Source organism: Pseudophryne corroboree, chromosome 7 (assembly GCF_028390025.1).
Source record: "Pseudophryne corroboree isolate aPseCor3 chromosome 7, aPseCor3.hap2, whole genome shotgun sequence".
In the NCBI taxonomy this organism is placed as follows: domain Eukaryota; kingdom Metazoa; phylum Chordata; class Amphibia; order Anura; family Myobatrachidae; genus Pseudophryne; species Pseudophryne corroboree.
In genome coordinates, this window is record NC_086450.1 from 24920262 (window position 1) to 24939169 (window position 18908).

The window sequence follows — 18908 nt, forward strand, 5'->3', positions numbered from 1 at the left end:
CTGGCTGAGGAGGACCTGGAGTTCTCTCATTCGGTGCTGCAGAGTCATCCGCACTCTCCCGCCCGTTTGGGAGCTTTGGTATAATCCCCATGGTCCTTACGGAGTTCCCAGCATCCACTAGGACGTCAGAGAAAATAAGAATTTACTTACCGATAATTCTATTTCTCGTAGTCCGTAGTGGATGCTGGGCGCCCATCCCAAGTGCGGATTGTCTGCAATACTTGTACATAGTTATTGTTACAAAAATCGGGTTATTATTGTTGTGAGCCATCTTTTCAGAGGCTCCTCTGTTATCATGCTGTTAACTGGGTTCAGATCACAGGTTGTACGGTGTGATTGGTGTGGCTGGTATGAGTCTTACCCGGGATTCAAAATCCTTCCTTATTGTGTACGCTCGTCCGGGCACAGTATCCTAACTGAGGCTTGGAGGAGGGTCATAGGGGGAGGAGCCAGTGCACACCAGGTAGTCCTAAAGCTTTACTTTTGTGCCCAGTCTCCTGCGGAGCCGCTATTCCCCATGGTCCTTACGGAGTTCCCAGCATCCACTACGGACTACGAGAAATAGAATTATCGGTAAGTAAATTCTTATTTTTGTAAACAATTTGTTTTCATAGATCAGACTTTCAGAAGTCATCGGAAGCTCTGTTGTTCTTATTACTAATACAATGAGTAAAGCTGCAATTACTATTACAGGCCTAGTTTATCTGCTAGTAATACCTGACCTGGGATAGCAGCAAGTATTGTCTAGTAATGCCTGACCTGGGATAGCAGCAAGTATTGTCTAGTAATGCCTGACCTGGGATAGTGGCACTAGCTGGTATCTGCTAGTAATGCCTGACCTGGGATAGAGGCAGGGTTGATGCTAGATTCAAGTGGCCTAAGGGACCTTTTACGTCAGGGGGAGGAGGCACGTCACAAGGGGGAGGAGCTAGGCCAGCGGGATAGGTCCTCTACTATCAACACCAACAACTATTACCTGTAGTAATTAGGTGGCGAGCGAAGCGGAGCGAGCCCGCGAGGGTACTTTTCGGGTACCCTGTTCGGCCGTAGCTCCTCCCCCTGGTGACGTGTCTCCTCCCCTAGTGAAGTCAGAAGGTCCCTTCTCCCACTCCGATTTAGAACCAACCATAGAGGCAGGTATCTGCTAGTAATGCCTGACATGGGATAGTGGCAACTAAGTGCTAGTAATCCCTGATATGGGATAGTGGCAGGTATCTGCTAGTAATCCCTGACATGGGATAGCGGCAGGTATCTGCTTGTAATGCCTGACATGGGTAGTGGTAGGTATCTACTAGTAATGCCTGACATGGGATAGCGGCAGGTATAGGCTAGGAATGCCTTACATGGTATAGTGGTAGGTATCTACTATTAATAGATATGACTGACATGGGATAGCGGAAGGTATTGGCTAGTAATGCCTGGAATGGGATTTTGGAAGGTATCTGCTAGTAATGCCTGACATGGGATAGCGGATTAGCTGTACCCCCAAAGGGGACCAGTCTCTACCGACCTGGAATAAGTCCCAGGTGTCCTGCAGAGGTGCGGCTTTGCATGTAGATTGTGGGTCTAGAAATCGGGCGTATTGTAAGTGTTAATCAGCAGCAACCAATCAGAAATTAGCTTTCTCTGACGTCCTAGTGGATGCTGGGTACTCCGTAAGGACCATGGGGTATAGACAGGCTCCGCAGGAGACTGGGCACTCTTAAAAGAAAGATTAGGTACTATATCTGGTGTGCACTGGCTCCTCCCTCTATGCCCCTCCTCCAGACCTCAGTTAGTATCTGTGCCCGGCCAGAGCTGGATGCACCCTAGGGGCTCTCCTGAGCTTCCTAGAAAAGAAAGTATTTGTTAGGTTTTTTATTTTCAGTGAGATCTGCTGGCAACAGACTCACTGCTACGTGGGACTGAGGGGAGAGAAGCGAACCTACCTGCTTGCAGCTAGCTTGGGCTTCTAAGGCTACTGGACACCATTAGCTCCAGAGGGATCGAACACAGGCCCAGTCCTCGGTCGTCCGGTCCCGGAGCCGCGCCGCCGTCCCCCTTGCAGAGCCAGAAGAACGAAGAGAAGTTGAAAATCGGCGGCTGAAGACTCCGGTCTTCATTAAGGTAGCGCACAGCACTGCAGCTGTGCGCCATTGCTCCCTTAGCACACCACACACTCTGGTCACTGATGGGTGCAGGGCGCTGGGGGGGCGCCCTGGGCAGCAATTAGATTACCTTACTTGGCGAAAAGCACATAATACAGTCTGATAAACTGTATATGTGCATTAACCCCCGCCATTAAAGTACATAAAAGGACAGAAGCCCGCCGCTGAGGGGGCCGGGCCTTCTTCCTCAGCACACCGGCGCCATTTTCTCTTCACAGCTCAGCTGGAAGGAAGCTCCCCAGGCTCTCCCCTGCAGTATCCTGGTACACAAAGGGTAAAAAAGAGAGGGGGGGCACATAAATTTAGGCGCAAAACTGTGTATATAAGCTGCTATAGGGGAAAAATCACTCAGTATAGTGTACATCCCTGTATTATATAGCGCTGTGGTGTGTGCTGGCATACTCTCTCTCTGTCTCTCCAAAGGGCCTTGTGGGGGAACTGTCTTCAAATAGAGCATCCCCTGTGTGTGTGGTGTGTCGGTACGCATGTGTCGACATGTCTGAGGTAAAAGGCTCCTCTAAGGAGGTGATAGAGCGGATATGTGTGTGGGAGGGTGTCTCCGTCGACAACGCCGACACCTGTTTGGATATGTGTAAGTGCTGAGGTAAAATTATTGCACAAAAGGTTAGGGAACAGAAAGGAAATCTACCCTGGTCTGTCCCTATGTCACAGAGTCCTTCAGAGTCTCTCTATGTTCACTATCCAAAATAACAAAGTATCGACACGGAGTTTAACTCCACTGTCGACTACGATAATGCAAAGTTACAGCCAAGAGGGCTAAAAGATATTCAATATATGATTATTGGAATAAAAGATGATTTGCATATCACTGATGACTCATCTGTCCCTGACACGAGAGTACACATGTTAAGGGGAAGAATGCTGAGGTAAATTTCCCTCCTCTCATGAGGAAAAAGAGCGGGAATCTCCAGACAAGAGACGGCAGCTTCCCACAAGAGAATTCTCAGGCTGTATCCTTTCCACACTAGGGCCAGGATGTGTTGAGAATCTTCCCCTTGGGTGTCCTGTTTGCACTAGCTATTCTCAGGGATCCTGCAGATAGTGTGCACATTCTAGTATACTACCCAGACCGGCGATTGTGTCGGCATGGGTTTATAGCGCTGTGGCAGCGTGGACAGGTACCTTATCAGCAGAGATTGAGACCCTAGTATGCATATAAATATTTTAAGATGCTGTCTTAAGTGATAGATATATAATTATAAAGCATGCCTAAAGGGACATGAGTATACTGGGTCCTAGAGACAAAAGCTATGTCGATTTCTGCTTGACGTGTCCTGTAGAATATACATTGGACAGATGATGCCGACTTAAGAGGCATATGGAAGGCTGAGGATTGTGTGGAGAAGGGTTCTCGGACCTGGTCTCCACAGCTATAGCTGGTAATTCTGATATTTTGCCTTATATTCCTGCACAGCCTAGGAAAGCACGACATTATTAAATGCAGCTTTTCGAATAAAGAAACAAGAAAGTCTGAGGTGCGTCCTTTCTTGTCAGAGCCGGGGGCAGAGGAAAGAAGCTGTACAACGCAGCTAGTCCCCAGGAACAGAAGTCCTCCCCGGCCTCTACAAAAATCCACCGCATGTCGCTGGGGCTCCACAGGCGGAGCTAGGCCCGGTGGGGACACGCCTTCGTAAGTTCAGCCACAAGTGGGTTCACTCCCTGTTAGATCCCTGGGCAATAGAAATTGTATCGCAGGGATACAGGCTGGACTGTGAGAAGATGCCCCCTCACCGAGGACCCGGCGGGCTTCTCCCCAAGAGAGGGAGCCAGTGTTAACTGCAATTCGTAAATTGTATCTTCAACAGGTGGTGGTCAAGGGTCCCCTCCTTCAACAAGAGGGTGTTATTATTCGACCATGTTATAATCCCGAAACCAGACGGTTCGGTTAAACCCATATTGTATTAAAATCCCTGAACATATACCTGAAAAGGTTCAGGTTCAAGATGGAATCGCTAAGAGCGGTCATTGCAAACCTGAAATGAATCGGGACATAAGGGATGCATACCTTCGTGTCCCGATTTATCCACCTCATCAGGCGTACCTCAGAATTGCGGTACGGGATTGTCATTACCAATTTCACCAAGGTAATGGCGGATATGATGGTGCTCCTGCGGAAGCAAGGTGTCACTATTATCACATACTTGGATGATCTCCTCATAAAAGCGAGATCAAGAGAGCAGTTGCTGGACAGCGTATCACCTTCTCTGGAAGTGAAACGGCAACACGACTGGATTCTATATATTCCGATGTCGCAGTTGGTTCCTACAGCTCATCTGCCTCGCCTAGGCATGATCCTAGACACAGACCAGAAGAGGGTTTATCTCCCGATAGAGAGAGCTCAGGAGCTCATGACACTGGTCAGGAATCCATTGAAAACCAAAACAGGTGTCAGTGCATCACTGCACTCGAGTCCTGGGAAGGATGATGGCATCATACGAGGCCATCCCCTTCGGCTGGTTCCATGCAAGGACAATGGAACTTACTGGACAAGTGGTCCGGATCACATCTTCAGATGCATCGGTTAATCACCCTATCCCCCAGGGCCAGGGTGTCTCTCCTGTGGTGGCTGCGGAGTGCTCACCTTCTCGAGGGCCGCAGATTCGGCATTCAGGACTGGGTCCTGGTGACCACGGATGCAAGCCTCCGAGGGTGGGGGGCAGTTACACAGGGAAGTAAATTCCAAGGTTTGTGGTCAAGCCAACAGACTTGCCTTCACATCAATATCCTGGAACTAAGGGCCATATACAACGCCCTAAGTCAAGCGGAGTTCCTGCTTCGCGACCAACCGGTTCTGATCCAGTCAGACCGCAGGGGCTCATGTAACCCGCGAGGGCGGCACAAGGAGCAGGGTGGCGAGGGTAGAAGCCACCAGAATTCTTTGCTGGGCGGAGAATCAAGTAAGCGCACTGTCAGCAGTGTTCATTCCGGGAGTGGACACGACCTCCACCCGGGAAAGTGGTGACTTCATCAGGAAGTCTTCACGCAGTTTTGCAAATTGATGGAAACTGCCTCAGGTGGACTACATGGCGTCCCACCTCAATAAAAAGATAAAAAAGGTTTTACGCTGGGTCAAGGGACTCTCAGGCGATAGCTGTGGTCGCACTAGTAACACCGTGGGTGTTCCAGTCGGTCTATATATTCCCTCCTCTTCCTCTCAGACCCAAGGGCTGAGAATTGTAATAAACGGAGGAGTGTGAACAATGGGGGTCATTCCGAGTTGTTCGCTCGCAAGTGAATTTTAGCAGATTTGCTCATGCTAAGCCGCCGCCTACTGGGAGTGAATCTTAGCATCTTAAAATTGCGAACGATGTATTCGCAATATTGCGATTACACACCTCGTAGCAGTTTCTGAGTAGCTCCAGACTTACTCGGCATCTGCGATCAGTTCAGTGCTTGTCGTTCCTGGTTTGACGTCACAAACACACCCAGCGTTCGCCCAGTAACTCCCCCATTTCTCCAGCCACTCCTGCGTTTTTTCCGGAAACTGTAGCGTTTTTTCCCACACGCCCATAAAACGGCCTGTTTCCGCCCAGTAACACCCATTTCCTGTCAATCACATTACGATCGCCAGAACGATGAAAAAGCCGTGAGTAAAATTCCTAACTGCATAGCAAATTTACTTGGCGCAGTCGCAGTGCGGACATTGCGCATGCGCATTCAGCGGAAAATCGCTGCGATGCGAAGATTTTTACCGAGCGAACAACTCGGAATGACCCCCAATATTCTTTGCTCCGGATTGGCCAAGAAGGACTCGGTACCCGGAACTGCAAGAAATGCTCTCAGAGGACCCATGGCCTCTGCCTCTCAGTCAGGACATGTTGCAACAGGGACCCTGTCTGATCCAAGACTTACCGCGGCTGCGTTGGACGGCATGGCGGCTGAACGCCGGATCCTAGCGGAAAAGGGCATTCCGGATGCAGTTATGCCTACGCTGATAAAGGCTAGGAAAGACGTGACAGCAAGACTTTTTCACTGTATATGGCGAAAATATGTTGCTTGGTGTGAGGCCGGGAAGACCCTACAGAGGAATTCCAGGGGGGTCGATTCCTGCACTTCCTACAGTCAGGAGTGACTATGGGCCTACAATTAGGATCCATAAAGGCCAAGATTTCGGCCCTATCCCTTTTTTCTCTCAAAAAGAACTGGCTTCACTGCCTGAAGTTCGGACGTTGTTACAGGGGTGCTGCATATTCAGCCCCTTTTGTGCCTCCAGTGGCACCTTGGGATCTTAACGTGTGTTGGATTCCTAAAATCCCACTGGTTTAAGCCACTTAAGACCGTGGAGCTAAAATATCTCACGTGGAAAGTGGTCATGCTTTTGGCCTTAGCTTGGACTAGGCGTGTGTCAGAATTGGCGGCTTTGTCATGTAAAAGCCCATATCTGATCTTCCATATGGAAAGGGCAGAATGGAGGACTCGTCCCCAATTTCTCCCTAAGGTGGTATCATCGTTCATTTGAACCAACCTATTGTGGTGCCTGCGGCTACTAAGGACTTGGAGGATTCCAAGTTGCTGGACGTAGTCCGGGCCCTGAAACTTTATGTTTCCAGGACGGCTAGAGTCAGAAAAACTGACTCGCTATTTATCCTGCATGCACCCAACAAGCTGGGTGCTCCTGCTTAAAAGCAGACTATTGCTCGCTGGATCTGTAGCACGATTCAGCTTGCACATTCTGCGGCTGGACTGCCGCATCCTAAATTAGTAAAAGCCCATTCCACGAGGAAGGTGGGCTCTTCTGGGGCGGCTGCTCGAGGGGTCTCGGCTTTACAACTTTGCCGAGCTGCTACTTGGTCGGGTTCAAACACTTTTGCAAAATTCTACAAGTTTGATACCCTGGCTGAGGAGGACCTTGAGTTTGCTCATTCGGTGCTGCAGAGTCATCCGCACTCTCCCGCCCGTTTGGGAGCTTTGGTATAATCCCCATGGTCCTTACGGAGTACCCAGCATCCACTAGGACGTCAGAGAAAATAAGAATTTACTCACCGGTAATTCTATTTCTCGTAGTCCGTAGTGGATGCTGGGAGCCCGTCCCAAGTGCGGACTCTCTGCAATACATGTATATAGTTATTGCTTAACTAAAGGGTTATTGTATGAGCCATCTGTTGAGAGAGGCTCAGTTATTGTTCATACTGTTAACTGGGTATGGTTATCACGAGTTGTACGGTGTGATTGGTGTGGCTGGTATGAGTCTTACCATGGATTCCAAATCCTTTCCTAGTAATGTCAGCTCTTCCGGGCACAGTTTCCCTAACTGAGGTCTGGAGGAGGGGCATAGAGGGAGGAGCCAGTGCACACCAGATATAGTACCTAATCTTTCTTTTAAGAGTGCCCAGTCTCCTGCGGAGCCCGTCTATACCCCATGGTCCTTACGGAGTACCCAGCATCCACTACGGACTAAGAGAAATAGAATTACCGGTGAGTAAATTCTTATTTTTATCCGTCAGGTGCAAGTTAGATGATGAGAGCAAATTCCTTGTTGGCTGATGAGGATTTACTGCAGATTTGCACCTTTAAGCAGAATAAGTAATCCTTCAATTCCTAGTAAAAGATCAGATCTGTGTTTAAGAGAAACAAATTCTTTTAAATACTTTGGTGTATTGTGCCCCCTTTGGTTGCCAGATTAGTGGGACCCTGTGTACAAGCTATTGTTCTCTGTAATCAGCCATGTCAGGCTCTGAGAGGCTCACTGCCACGTGTTCCTACGGAAGTCTCCTAACTTTACCTAAGATATCTGTATCTGTGACTGTTATCTCCACCTCACTAATACCAGGCTCATTATTTCCCACTACTCCCCCGTGTAATCCCTGGCGCACGTCAGCACTCACAGAGTAGTAAATGTCCGTCATCTGCAGCAGGTTCTTGGTGCTCCCGTTCTCTTGCATCTCGATTGTCTCTCGACCCCACTCTGAGGACCTTTGGGTTTTTGGGTACTCGGCGTAAGGAGACATTTGGAAATCTCCACTCTTGAAGATAAGTTTGCTGATGTCGTGTTTGTTCTTCCTGAAAAGTTTGGAGAAGCGGAATTACTATTGCGTCAGCTCATCCATCTTCTGCCTGAACAGGCCGAGCGTACCAGCCGGAGGGGACAGGACGAGCGTATCGTCTGGGGGAAGGAGAGGCCAAGCGTACCGTCTAGAGGGGATAGGCCAAGCGTACCGTCTAGAGGGGATAGGCCAAGCGTACCAGCCGGAGAGGACAGGCCGAGCTTTCCAGTCGGAGGGGACAGGCCGAGCGTACCGTCTGGAGGGGACAGGCCGAGCGTACCAGCCGGAGGGGACAGGCCGAGCGTACCGGCCAGAGGGGACAGGCCGAGCGTACCGGCCAGAGGGGACAGGCCGAGCGTACCGGCCAGAGGGGACAGGCCGAGCGTACCGGCCAGAGGGGACAGGCCGAGCGTACCGGCCAGAGGGGACAGGCCGAGCGTACCGGCCAGAGGGGACAGGCCGAGCGTACCGGCCAGAGGGGACAGGCCGAGCGTACCGGCCAGAGGGGACAGGCCGAGCGTACCGGCCAGAGGGGACAGGCCGAGCATACCAGCCGGAGGGGACAGGACGAGCATATCGTCTGGGGGGGGAGAGGCCAAGCGTACCTTCTGGAGGGGACAAGCCGAGCGTACCGTCTAGAGGGGATAGGCCAAGCGTACCAGCCGGAGAGGACAGGCCGAGCTTTCCAGCCGGAGGGGACAGGCCGTGCGTACCGTCTGGAGGGGACAGGCCGAGCGTACCAGCCGGAGGGGACAGGCCGAGCGTACCAGCCGGAGGGGACAGGCCGAGCGTACCAGCCGGAGGGGACAGGCCGAGCGTACCAGCTGAAGGGGACAGGCCGAGCATACCGGCTGGAGAGGACAGGCCGAGCGTACCAGCTGAAGGGGACAGGCCGAGCATACCGGCTGGAGAGGACAGGCCGAGCGTACCAGCCAGAGGGGACAGGCCGAGCGTACCGGCTGGAGAGGACAGGCCGAGCGTACCAGCCAGAGGGGACAGGCCGAGCGTACCAGCCAGAGGGGACAGGCCGAGCATACCGGCTGGAGAGGACAGGCCGAGCGTACCAGCCAGAGGGGACAGGCCGAGCGTTCCGTCTGGAGGGGACAGGCCGAGCGTACTCGCCAGAGGGGAGCGTACCAGCTGGAGAGGACAGGCTTAGCGTACCCGCCAGAGGGGACAGGCCGAGCGTACCTTCCGGAGGGGACAGGCCGAGCGTACCTGCCGGAGGGGACAGGCCGAGCGTACCTGCCGGAGGGGACAGGCCGAGCGTACCTGCCGGAAGGGACAGGCCGAGCGTACCTGCCGGAGGGGACAGGCCGAGCGTACCTGCCGGAGGGGACAGGCCGAGCGTACCTGCCGGAGGGGACAGGCCGAGCGTACCGGCCGGAGGGGACAGGCCGAGTGTACCGTCTGGAGGGGACAAGCCGAGCATAACGGCCAGAGAGGACAGGCCGAGCGTACCAGCCAGCCAGAGAGGACAGGCCGAGCGTACCAGCCAGCCAGAGAGGACAGGCCGAGCGTACCAGCCAGAGGGGACAGGCCGAGTGTACCAGCCGGAGGAGACAGGCCGAGCGTACCAGCCGGAGGGGACAGGCCGAGCGTACCGTCTGGAGGGGACAGGCCGAGCGTACCGGCCAGAGAGGACAGGCCGAGCGTACCAGCCAGAGGGGACAGGCCGAGCGTACCAGCCGGAGGGGATAGGCCGAGCGTACCAGCCAGGGGGGAGTGTAGTGAAGTAACATCAAGGTTTCCTACAGATGCACAATTTATTTTCTCTGACGTCCTAGTGGATGCTGGGAACTCCGTAAGGACCATGGGGAATAGCGGCTCCGCAGGAGACTGGGCACAAAAAAGAAAGCTTTAGGACTACCTGGTGTGCACTGGCTCCTCCCCCTATGACCCTCCTCCAAGCCTCAGTTAGATTTTTGTGCCCGACCGAGCTGGGTGCAATCTAGGGGGCTCTCCTGAGCTTCTTAGAAAAAGTTAGTTTTAGGTTTTTTATTTTCAGTGAGACCTGCTGGCAACAGGCTCACTGCATCGAGGGACTAAGGGGAGAAGAAGCGAACCTGCCTGCTTGCAGCCAGCCTGGGCTTCTTAGGCAACTGGACACCATTAGCTCCAGAGGGACCGAACACAGGCCCAGCCTCGGAGTCCGGTCCCAGAGCCGCGCCGCCGGCCCCCTTACAGAGCCAGAAGCAAGAAGAGGTCCGGAAAATCGGCGGCAGAAGACATCAGTCTTCACCAAGGTAGCGCACAGCACTGCAGCTGTGCGCCATTGCTCCTCATGCACACCACACACTCCGGTCACTGATGGGTGCAGGGCGCTGGGGGGGGGGGCGCCCTGAGCAGCAATATAAACACCTTGGCTGGCAAAAATACATCACATATAACCCCCAGGGCTATATGGATGTATATTAACCCCTGCCAGATTCCAGAAAAAAGCGGGAGAAAAGTCCGCCGAGAAGGGGGCGGAGCCTATCTCCTCAGCACACTGGCGCCATTTTCCCTCACAGTTCCGTTGGAGGGAAGCTTCCTGGCTCTCCCCTGCAGTTAATACACTACAGAAAGGGTTAAAAAGAGAGGGGGGGCACAATTTAGGCGCAGTATACAAATATATGCAGCTATAAGGGAAAACACTTTTTTATAGGTGCTATCCCTGTGATATATAGCGCCCTGGTGTGTGCTGGCATACTCTCCCCTCTGTCTCCCCAAAGGGCTTTGTGGGGTCCTGTCCTCTATCAGAGCATTCCCTGTGTGTGTGCTGTGTGTCGGTACGGCTGTGTCGACAGGTATGTGGAGGATAATGAGGAGGAGGCGGAGCGAATGCCTGTAAATATGTTGTCACCCCCTGCGGGGTCGACACCGGGGTTGTTGAACTTATGGAAGGATTATGTGAAAGTGTCAACTCCTTACATAAAAGGTCGACGACACGGAACAGCCGGCTACTCAGCTTGTGCCTGTTCCAGCGTCTCAAATGTCATGGGGGGCTTTGAAATCGCCCGCTACCTCAAATAACAGACACGGATGTCGACACGGATACTGACTCCAGTGTCGACATCGATGAGACTGGTGTACCCTCCAAATAGGTCCACCCGTTACAGGATTGAGGCAATGAAAAATGTATTACACATTTATGATTATACCCCAGGTACCACATAAAAGGGTATTGTGTTTGGTGAGAGAAAACTATTAGTAGTTTTTCCTGCATCTGAGAAATGAAATGAGGTGTGTGAGGAAGAGTGGTCTTCCCCCGGTAAGAAATTGATAATTTCTACAACGGTTATTGGCAGCGTACCCTTTCCTGCCAGAGGATAGGTCACGCGGGGAAACACCCCATAGGGTAGATACAGCGCTTACACGCTTATCAGAAAAGGTGGCACTACCGTCTCCGGATACGGCCGCCCTGAAGGAACCTGCTGATAGAAAGCAGGAGGTTACCCTATAAGATATGGTCACACACTAGGGCATTATATTGCGACCAGCCGTTGCTTCGGCATGGATGTTCAGTGCTCCCGCTGCGTGGTCAGATTCCCTGTCGGAAAATAACTATGGATAGGGACAATATTTTGCTGAAAATAGAGCATATAAAAGACGTGGTCTTATACATGCGTGATGCTCAGAGGGATATTTGCCGGCTGGCATCAAAAATAAGCGCTAGGTCCATTGCCGCCAGACGGGGGTTATGGACTTGACAATGGTCAGGCGATGCCGACTCGAATCGGCACATGGAAGTTGCCCTATAAGGGGGTAAAACTGTTTGGGGATAGTTTTTCAGACCTCGTTTCCACAGCTACTGCTGGGAAATCGATTTTTTTGCCACAGGCTACCCCACAACAAAAGAAAGCACCGTATCATCAAGTACAGTCCTTTCGGCCCCAGAAAAGCAAGAGGGCTAGAGGCTCATCCTTTCTGCCGAGAGGCAAAGGTAGAGGAAAAAAGCTGCAACACACAGCTAGTTCCCAAGAGCAGAAGTCCTCCCTGCGTCCGGTAGGTCCACAGCATGGTGCTGGGGCTGCTCAGGCGGACCCGGGTACGGTGGGGGCCCGTCTCAGATATTTCAGCGGACAGTGGGCTCTCTCACATGGATCCCTGGGTCCTTCAAGCAGGATCTCAGGGGTACAGGCTGGAGTTCGAGACGTTCTTCCCCCCGCCGTTTTTCTAAAATCTGCCTTACCGGCACTTCCCTCTGCCAGGGAGACGGTGTTGGTGGATATTCAACACTATAATCACAACAAGTGATTGTCAAGGTACCCCTCCTTCAGCAAGGAAGGGGTTACTATTCCACAGTGGTTGTGGTACCGAAACGGTTCGGTGAGACCAATCTTGAAATTAAAATACTTAAACTTTTATATCAGAAGATTCAAGTTCAAGATGGAATCGCTCAGGGCGGTTATTACGAGCCTGGACGAGGGGGATTACAGGGTCTCCCTGGACATCAAGGATGCGTACCTGCATGTCCCCATTTACCCTCCTCACCAGGAGTACCTCAGATATGATGTACAGGACTGTCACTATCAGTTCCAGACGCGGCCGTTGGAGTTGTCCACGGCACCGAAGGTCTTTACCTAGGTAATGGCCGAAGTGACGATACTCCTTCGCAAGAAGAAAGTTTTTATTTTCCCGTACTTGGACGATCTCCTGATAAAGGCGAGGTCCAAAGAACAGTTGGTAGTGGGGGTAGCACTCTCTCGGGAAGTGCTACAACAGCACGACTGGATTCTCAATATTCCAAAGTCACAGCTGGTCCCGACAACACGTCTTCTGTTCCTGGGAATGTTTCTGAACGCAGACCAGAAAAGAGTGTTTCTTCCAGTGGAAAAAGCCGAGGAGTTGTCATCTCTAGTCAGAGACATCCTAAAACCAGGACAGGTGTCGGTACATCAATGCACACGAGTCCTGGGAAAAATGGTAGCTTCGTACGAAGCATAATTCCATTCGGAAGACTCCACGCAAGGACGTTCCAGTGGGACCTGTGGGACTAATGGTCCGGGTCCCATGTACAGATACAACAGCGGATAACCCTGTCAGCAAGAAACAGGGTGTAGCTGCTGTGGTGGCTGCAGAGGGCTCATCTACTAGAGGGCCGCAGATTCGGAATACAGGACTGGGTCCTGGTGACCACGGATGCCAGCCTTCGGGGCTGGGGTGCAGTCACACAGGGAAGAGATTTCCAAGGAGATTTCGCTTCACATAAATATTCTGCAGCTAAGGGCCATTTACAATGCCCTAAGACAAGCAAGGCCCCTGCTTCAGAACCAGCCGGTACTGATCCAATCAGACGACATCACGGCGGTCGCCCATGTAAACAGACAGGGCGGCACAAGAAGCAGGATGGCGATGGCAGAAGCCACAAGGATTCTCCGATGGGCGACCTACACCCAGGAGAATGGGGACTTCATCCAGAAGTTTTCCAAATGCGGGTAAACCGTTGGGAATGACCACGGGTGGACATGATGGCGTCCCGCCTCAACAAGAAGTTGAAAAGATATGGCGCCAGGTCAAGGGACCCTCAGGCGATCGCTGGGGACGCTCTAGTGACACCATGGGTGTACCAGTCGGTTTATGTGTCTCCTCCTCTACCTCTCATACCCAAGGTACTGAGAATTATAAGAAGGCGAGGAGTGAAAACCATACTCGGGGTTCCGGATTGGCCATGAAGAGCTTGGTACCCGGAACTTCAAGAGATGCTGGCAGAGGACCCTTGGCCTCTGCCGCTCAGACAAGACCTGCTGCAGCAGGGACCCTGTCTGTTCCAAGACTTACCGCGGCTGCGTTTGACGGCATGGCGGTAGAACACCGGATCCTAAAGGAAAAGGGTATTCCGAAGGAAGTCATCCCTACCCTGATCATAGCCAGGGAGGATGTCACCACAAGACATTATCGCCGCGTTTGGCGAAGATTTGTTGCTTGGTGGGAGGCCATGAAGGCCCCGACGGAGGAATTTCAACTATGTCGATTCCTGCACTTCCTGCAAGCAGGGGTGACGTTTGGGCCTCAAATTGGGGTCCATCAAGGTCCAGATTTGGGCTCTGTCGAATTTCTTCCAGAAAGAACTGGCTTCACTGCCTGAAGTTCAGACTTTGGTTAAAGGAGTACTACATATTCAGCCTCCTTTTTGTGCCTCCTGTGGCACTTTTTGGATCTCAACGTGGTGTTGGATTTCCTAAAGTCGCATGGGTAGAGCCACTTAAAACCATGGAGCTAAAGTATCTCCCGTGGAAAGTGGTCATGCTGTTGGCCTTGGCCTTGGCCAGGCGTGTGTCAGAATTGGCGGCTTTGTCATGTAAAAGGCCTTATCTGATTTTCTATATGGATAGGGCAGAGTTGAGGACTCGTCCTCAGTTTCTCCCGAAGGTGGTCTCAGGTTTTCACTTGAACCAACCTATTGTGGTGCCTGCGGCTACTGGGGACTTGGAGGATTCCAAGTTGCTGGACGTAGTCAGGGCCCTGAAAATTTTATTTTTCCAGGACGGCTGGAGTCAGGAAAACTGACTCGCTGTTTATCCTGATGGCACCCAACAAGCTGGGTGCTCCTGCTTCTAAGCAGTCTATTGCGCGCTGGATTTGTAGCACTATTCAGCTGGCGCATTCTGCGGTAGGATTACCGCAGCCTAAATCAATAAAAGCCCATTCCACAAGGACGGTGGGCTCATCTTGGGCGGCTGCCCGAGGGGTCTCGGCTTTACAACTTTGCCGAGCAGCTACTTGGTCAGGGGCAAACACGTTTGCAAAATTCTATGAATTTGATTCCCTGGCTGAGGAGGACCTGGAGTTCTCTCATTCGGTGCTGCAGAGTCATCCGCACTCTCCCGCCCGTTTGGGAGCTTTGGTATAATCCCCATGGTCCTTACGGAGTTCCCAGCATCCACTAGGACGTCAGAGAAAATAAGAATTTACTTACCGATAATTCTATTTCTCGTAGTCCGTAGTGGATGCTGGGCGCCCATCCCAAGTGCGGATTGTCTGCAATACTTGTACATAGTTATTGTTAACTAATCGGGTTCTTGTTGTGAGCCATCTATTCAGAGGCTCCTCTGTTATCATGCTGTTAACTGGGTTTCATATCACAAGTTGTACGGTGTGATTGGTGTGGCTGGTATGAGTCTTACCCGGGATTCAAAATCCTTCCTTATTGTGTACGCTCGTCCGGGCACAGTATCCTAACTGAGGCTTGGAGGAGGGTCATAGGGGGAGGAGCCAGTGCACACCAGGTAGTCCTAAAGCTTTCTTTTTTGTGCCCAGTCTCCTGCGGAGCCGCTATTCCCCATGGTCCTTACGGAGTTCCCAGCATCCACTACGGACTACGAGAAATAGAATTATCGGTAAGTAAATTCTTATTTTTTCTTGTGAGTGGAGCAAGTTTATGACTTGGTTCATTGCCCATATATCATCTGACTTATACAGCCAGTATTATCTGCTTGTCGCACATCTGCCCTAATAAACAGAGGGTGACGGAAGATGACATAATTTATTATACACTTATTGCGCTATGCTCTCGGTTAGTACAGGTTATAATAGAATACAGAGGTTTCTTTGCCGTGTTCAATATATTGTCTCCATAGCATCGATATGAAAATATGGACAGGGTTTTTATGTCAACACTGAACATACCGACATGCTCATAATATTGACATTGACCATTTTGACATTCAGCATGTCGGCACTGATGTAATGTTGACATGATTGTAATGACCACACTGTCTGTGTCATATCAATCTCTCCCTATCTCTAACGCTATCTTACCCTATCGCCAACCTTAACTCTAACGCAACCCCAACTCTAAGCTTAAGGCAAATGTCGACATCCTATCAATGTAGTCATTTGCCAGGTGTCGACATTTGTGAAGTCGACATTTTAGCCATGCCGACACCATCACTGTCAACATTCGACTTTGTGTTGACATCCCTTTCTTGCAAAATAAGAGTAAGTCTCTACAAACCTGAAACAGGTGACAGCCAGAGCGACGACCAGTATAAGAAGGATCCCGCCACCGGCAGCCGCGATTATCACGGTGATCAGCTGGTAGGCTGCGGGATAAAACGACAGGTGCGCAATAATAAGCGGGGGAGGTGCAGACAGTAAATACAGGACGGCAAAATGGAAGAAATAACACTGTAACAGTTATAGCTACATTTTACTGACCGCTGTATAACAAAATACACAGCTGACAAAGCATTACTGTCGACGCGTTATTCGTACAAGATAAAATGTATTGGAAAATGAAAGACGAGACAATAACAGGGTCTTGAGAAATGGATAAAGTACCCCATCTGCACTGAGACCACCGCTGTGTATGTTACGTACTGTAGGCGTGCTGTTATTGCCTATTTAACGCGTTTCGCAATTTGTTTGCGACGCGTGCATATTGTAGCAGCGTGTAGTGACAGCCTACTACAGAAATACTTCTTCATTATTCATATCTATAAAATCCAGTGCAGTAAACAGTGGATAATTGTGCCCCAGGCAGTTTTCTTATCTTACTTTATCTCAGGAATTTATTAATAAGTGACCGAAGTGACAGCGGGCCCTATTATTCTATTACAGGCGTGTTATTTATTTCCTGGTCTCCCTGGATATTTGCATTAATTCATCCCTTGGTTAGAGTCGGAAGTAAGATCCATTCACTGCACGATTCCTGTCCTGTGCCATTACACAGCGTGGCCACTAGGGGTCGCTCTCGGAAAAGAAAGAGAACATTTCATTTTGGCCTAAACCTCCAGTGTGGCCACATTACAATTCCAAACTACACCCTTATGTCTGCAATGTGAGGGTCCTGCTGCTGCACTTTATACAATAAGTTACCCCCAGGCCCAGCATATTACACATTATCTGTGTCCCTCTCTGATCTAGGATAACAGCACAGGATTCCGCGCCTTCCTCATTCTCATAGTAAATATTTTCTTCCTGTCAGCTGCGCTATCCACCTACTCTCCAGAGAGCCCGCGTCCAATCTGACCTCTCACCGCCTCTCTCACTCCTGGCAGAGCTTATTACTGAGCGCAGTCAGAGGACTCCAGAGACATGTATGTAATATCCAACTGTACAGGCCCATAAAGCACTCTGTTACAGCCCTGCATGTAACACGCTATTATAACATTATGTAATAGCACTCCCATGCTCTATTATACTGTAACTGAGCCATAGAAGGCTTTATGCTATCACTCCTATATAACACAACACTATATAACACTCCCATATAACACACTACACTTACATATAACACACTATATAATAACACTCCTATATAACACAACACTATATAACACAACACTATATAACACTCCCATATAACACACTACACTTCCATATAACACACTATATAATAACACAACACTATATAACACTCCCATATAACACACTACACCTCCTTATATAACACACTATATAATAACACAACACTATATAACACTCCCATATAACACACTACACTTACATATAACACACTATATAATAACACTCCTATATAACACAACACTATATAACACTCCCATATAACACACTACACTTCCATATAACACACTATATAATAACACAACACTATATAACACTCCCATATAACACACTACACTTCCATATAACACACTATATAATAACACAACACTATATAACACTCCCATATAACACACTACACTTCCATATAACACACTATATAATAACACTCCCATATAACACACTACATTTCCATATAACACACTATATAATAACACTCCTATATAACACACTACATTTCCATATAACACACTATATAATAACACTCCTATATAACACAACACTATATAATAACACTCCCATATAACACACTAAAATATAGTGTGTTATATGGGAGTGTTATTATATAGTGACTATATAATAACACTCCTATATAACACAACACTATATAATAACACTCCCATATAACACACTACACTTCCATATAACACACTATATAATAACACTCCTATATAACACAACACTATATAATAACACTCCCATATAACACACTAAACTTCCATATAACACACTATATAATAACGCAACACTATATAATAACACTACCACATAACACACTACACTTCCATTTAACACACTATATAATAACACTCCTATATAACACAACACTATATAATAACACTCCCATATAACACACTACACTTCCATATAACACACTATATAATAACACTCCTATATAACACAACACTATATAGTAACACTCCTATATAACACAACACTATATAACACTCCTATATAACACACTATATAATATCACTTCCATATAACACACTATATAATAACATTCCAATGTAACACAACACTATATAATAACAACACTCCCATATAACACACTATATACTAACACTTCCATAAAACACAACGCTATATAATAACACTCCCATATAACACACTATATAATAACACTCCCATATAATAACACTCCCATATAACACACTATATAATAACACTTCCCTATAACACACTATATAATAACACTCTCATATAGCACACTATATAATAACACTCCCATATAACACACTATATAATAACACTCCCATATAACACACTATATAATAACTCTCCCATATAACACACTATATAATAACACTTCCATATAACACACTATATAATAACACTTCCATATAACACACTATATAATAACACTCTCATATAACACACTATATAATAACACTCCCATATAACACACTATATAATAACACTTCCATATAAAACACTATATAATAACACTCCCATATAACACAATACTATGTAATAACACTCCCAT

General features: G+C 49.2%; 1 protein-coding gene across 3 annotated transcripts in view; it reads right to left on the reverse strand.

Moving 5' to 3' along the window:
- Positions 1 to 18908, reverse strand: part of HEG1 (heart development protein with EGF like domains 1) — a 106441-nt gene that overhangs the window by 7755 nt on the left and 79778 nt on the right. For 2 of the 3 annotated variants that reach the window (XM_063932768.1, XM_063932770.1), the window contains exons 11-12: positions 16092 to 16179; positions 7994 to 8168 (exon numbers count right to left, since the gene is read on the reverse strand). In XM_063932768.1, the coding sequence (XP_063788838.1) occupies positions 7994 to 8168; positions 16092 to 16179 (263 nt within the window). The remainder of the gene's footprint in view (positions 1 to 7993; positions 8169 to 16091; positions 16180 to 18908) is intronic. The other variant, XM_063932769.1, reaches the window with a different exon arrangement.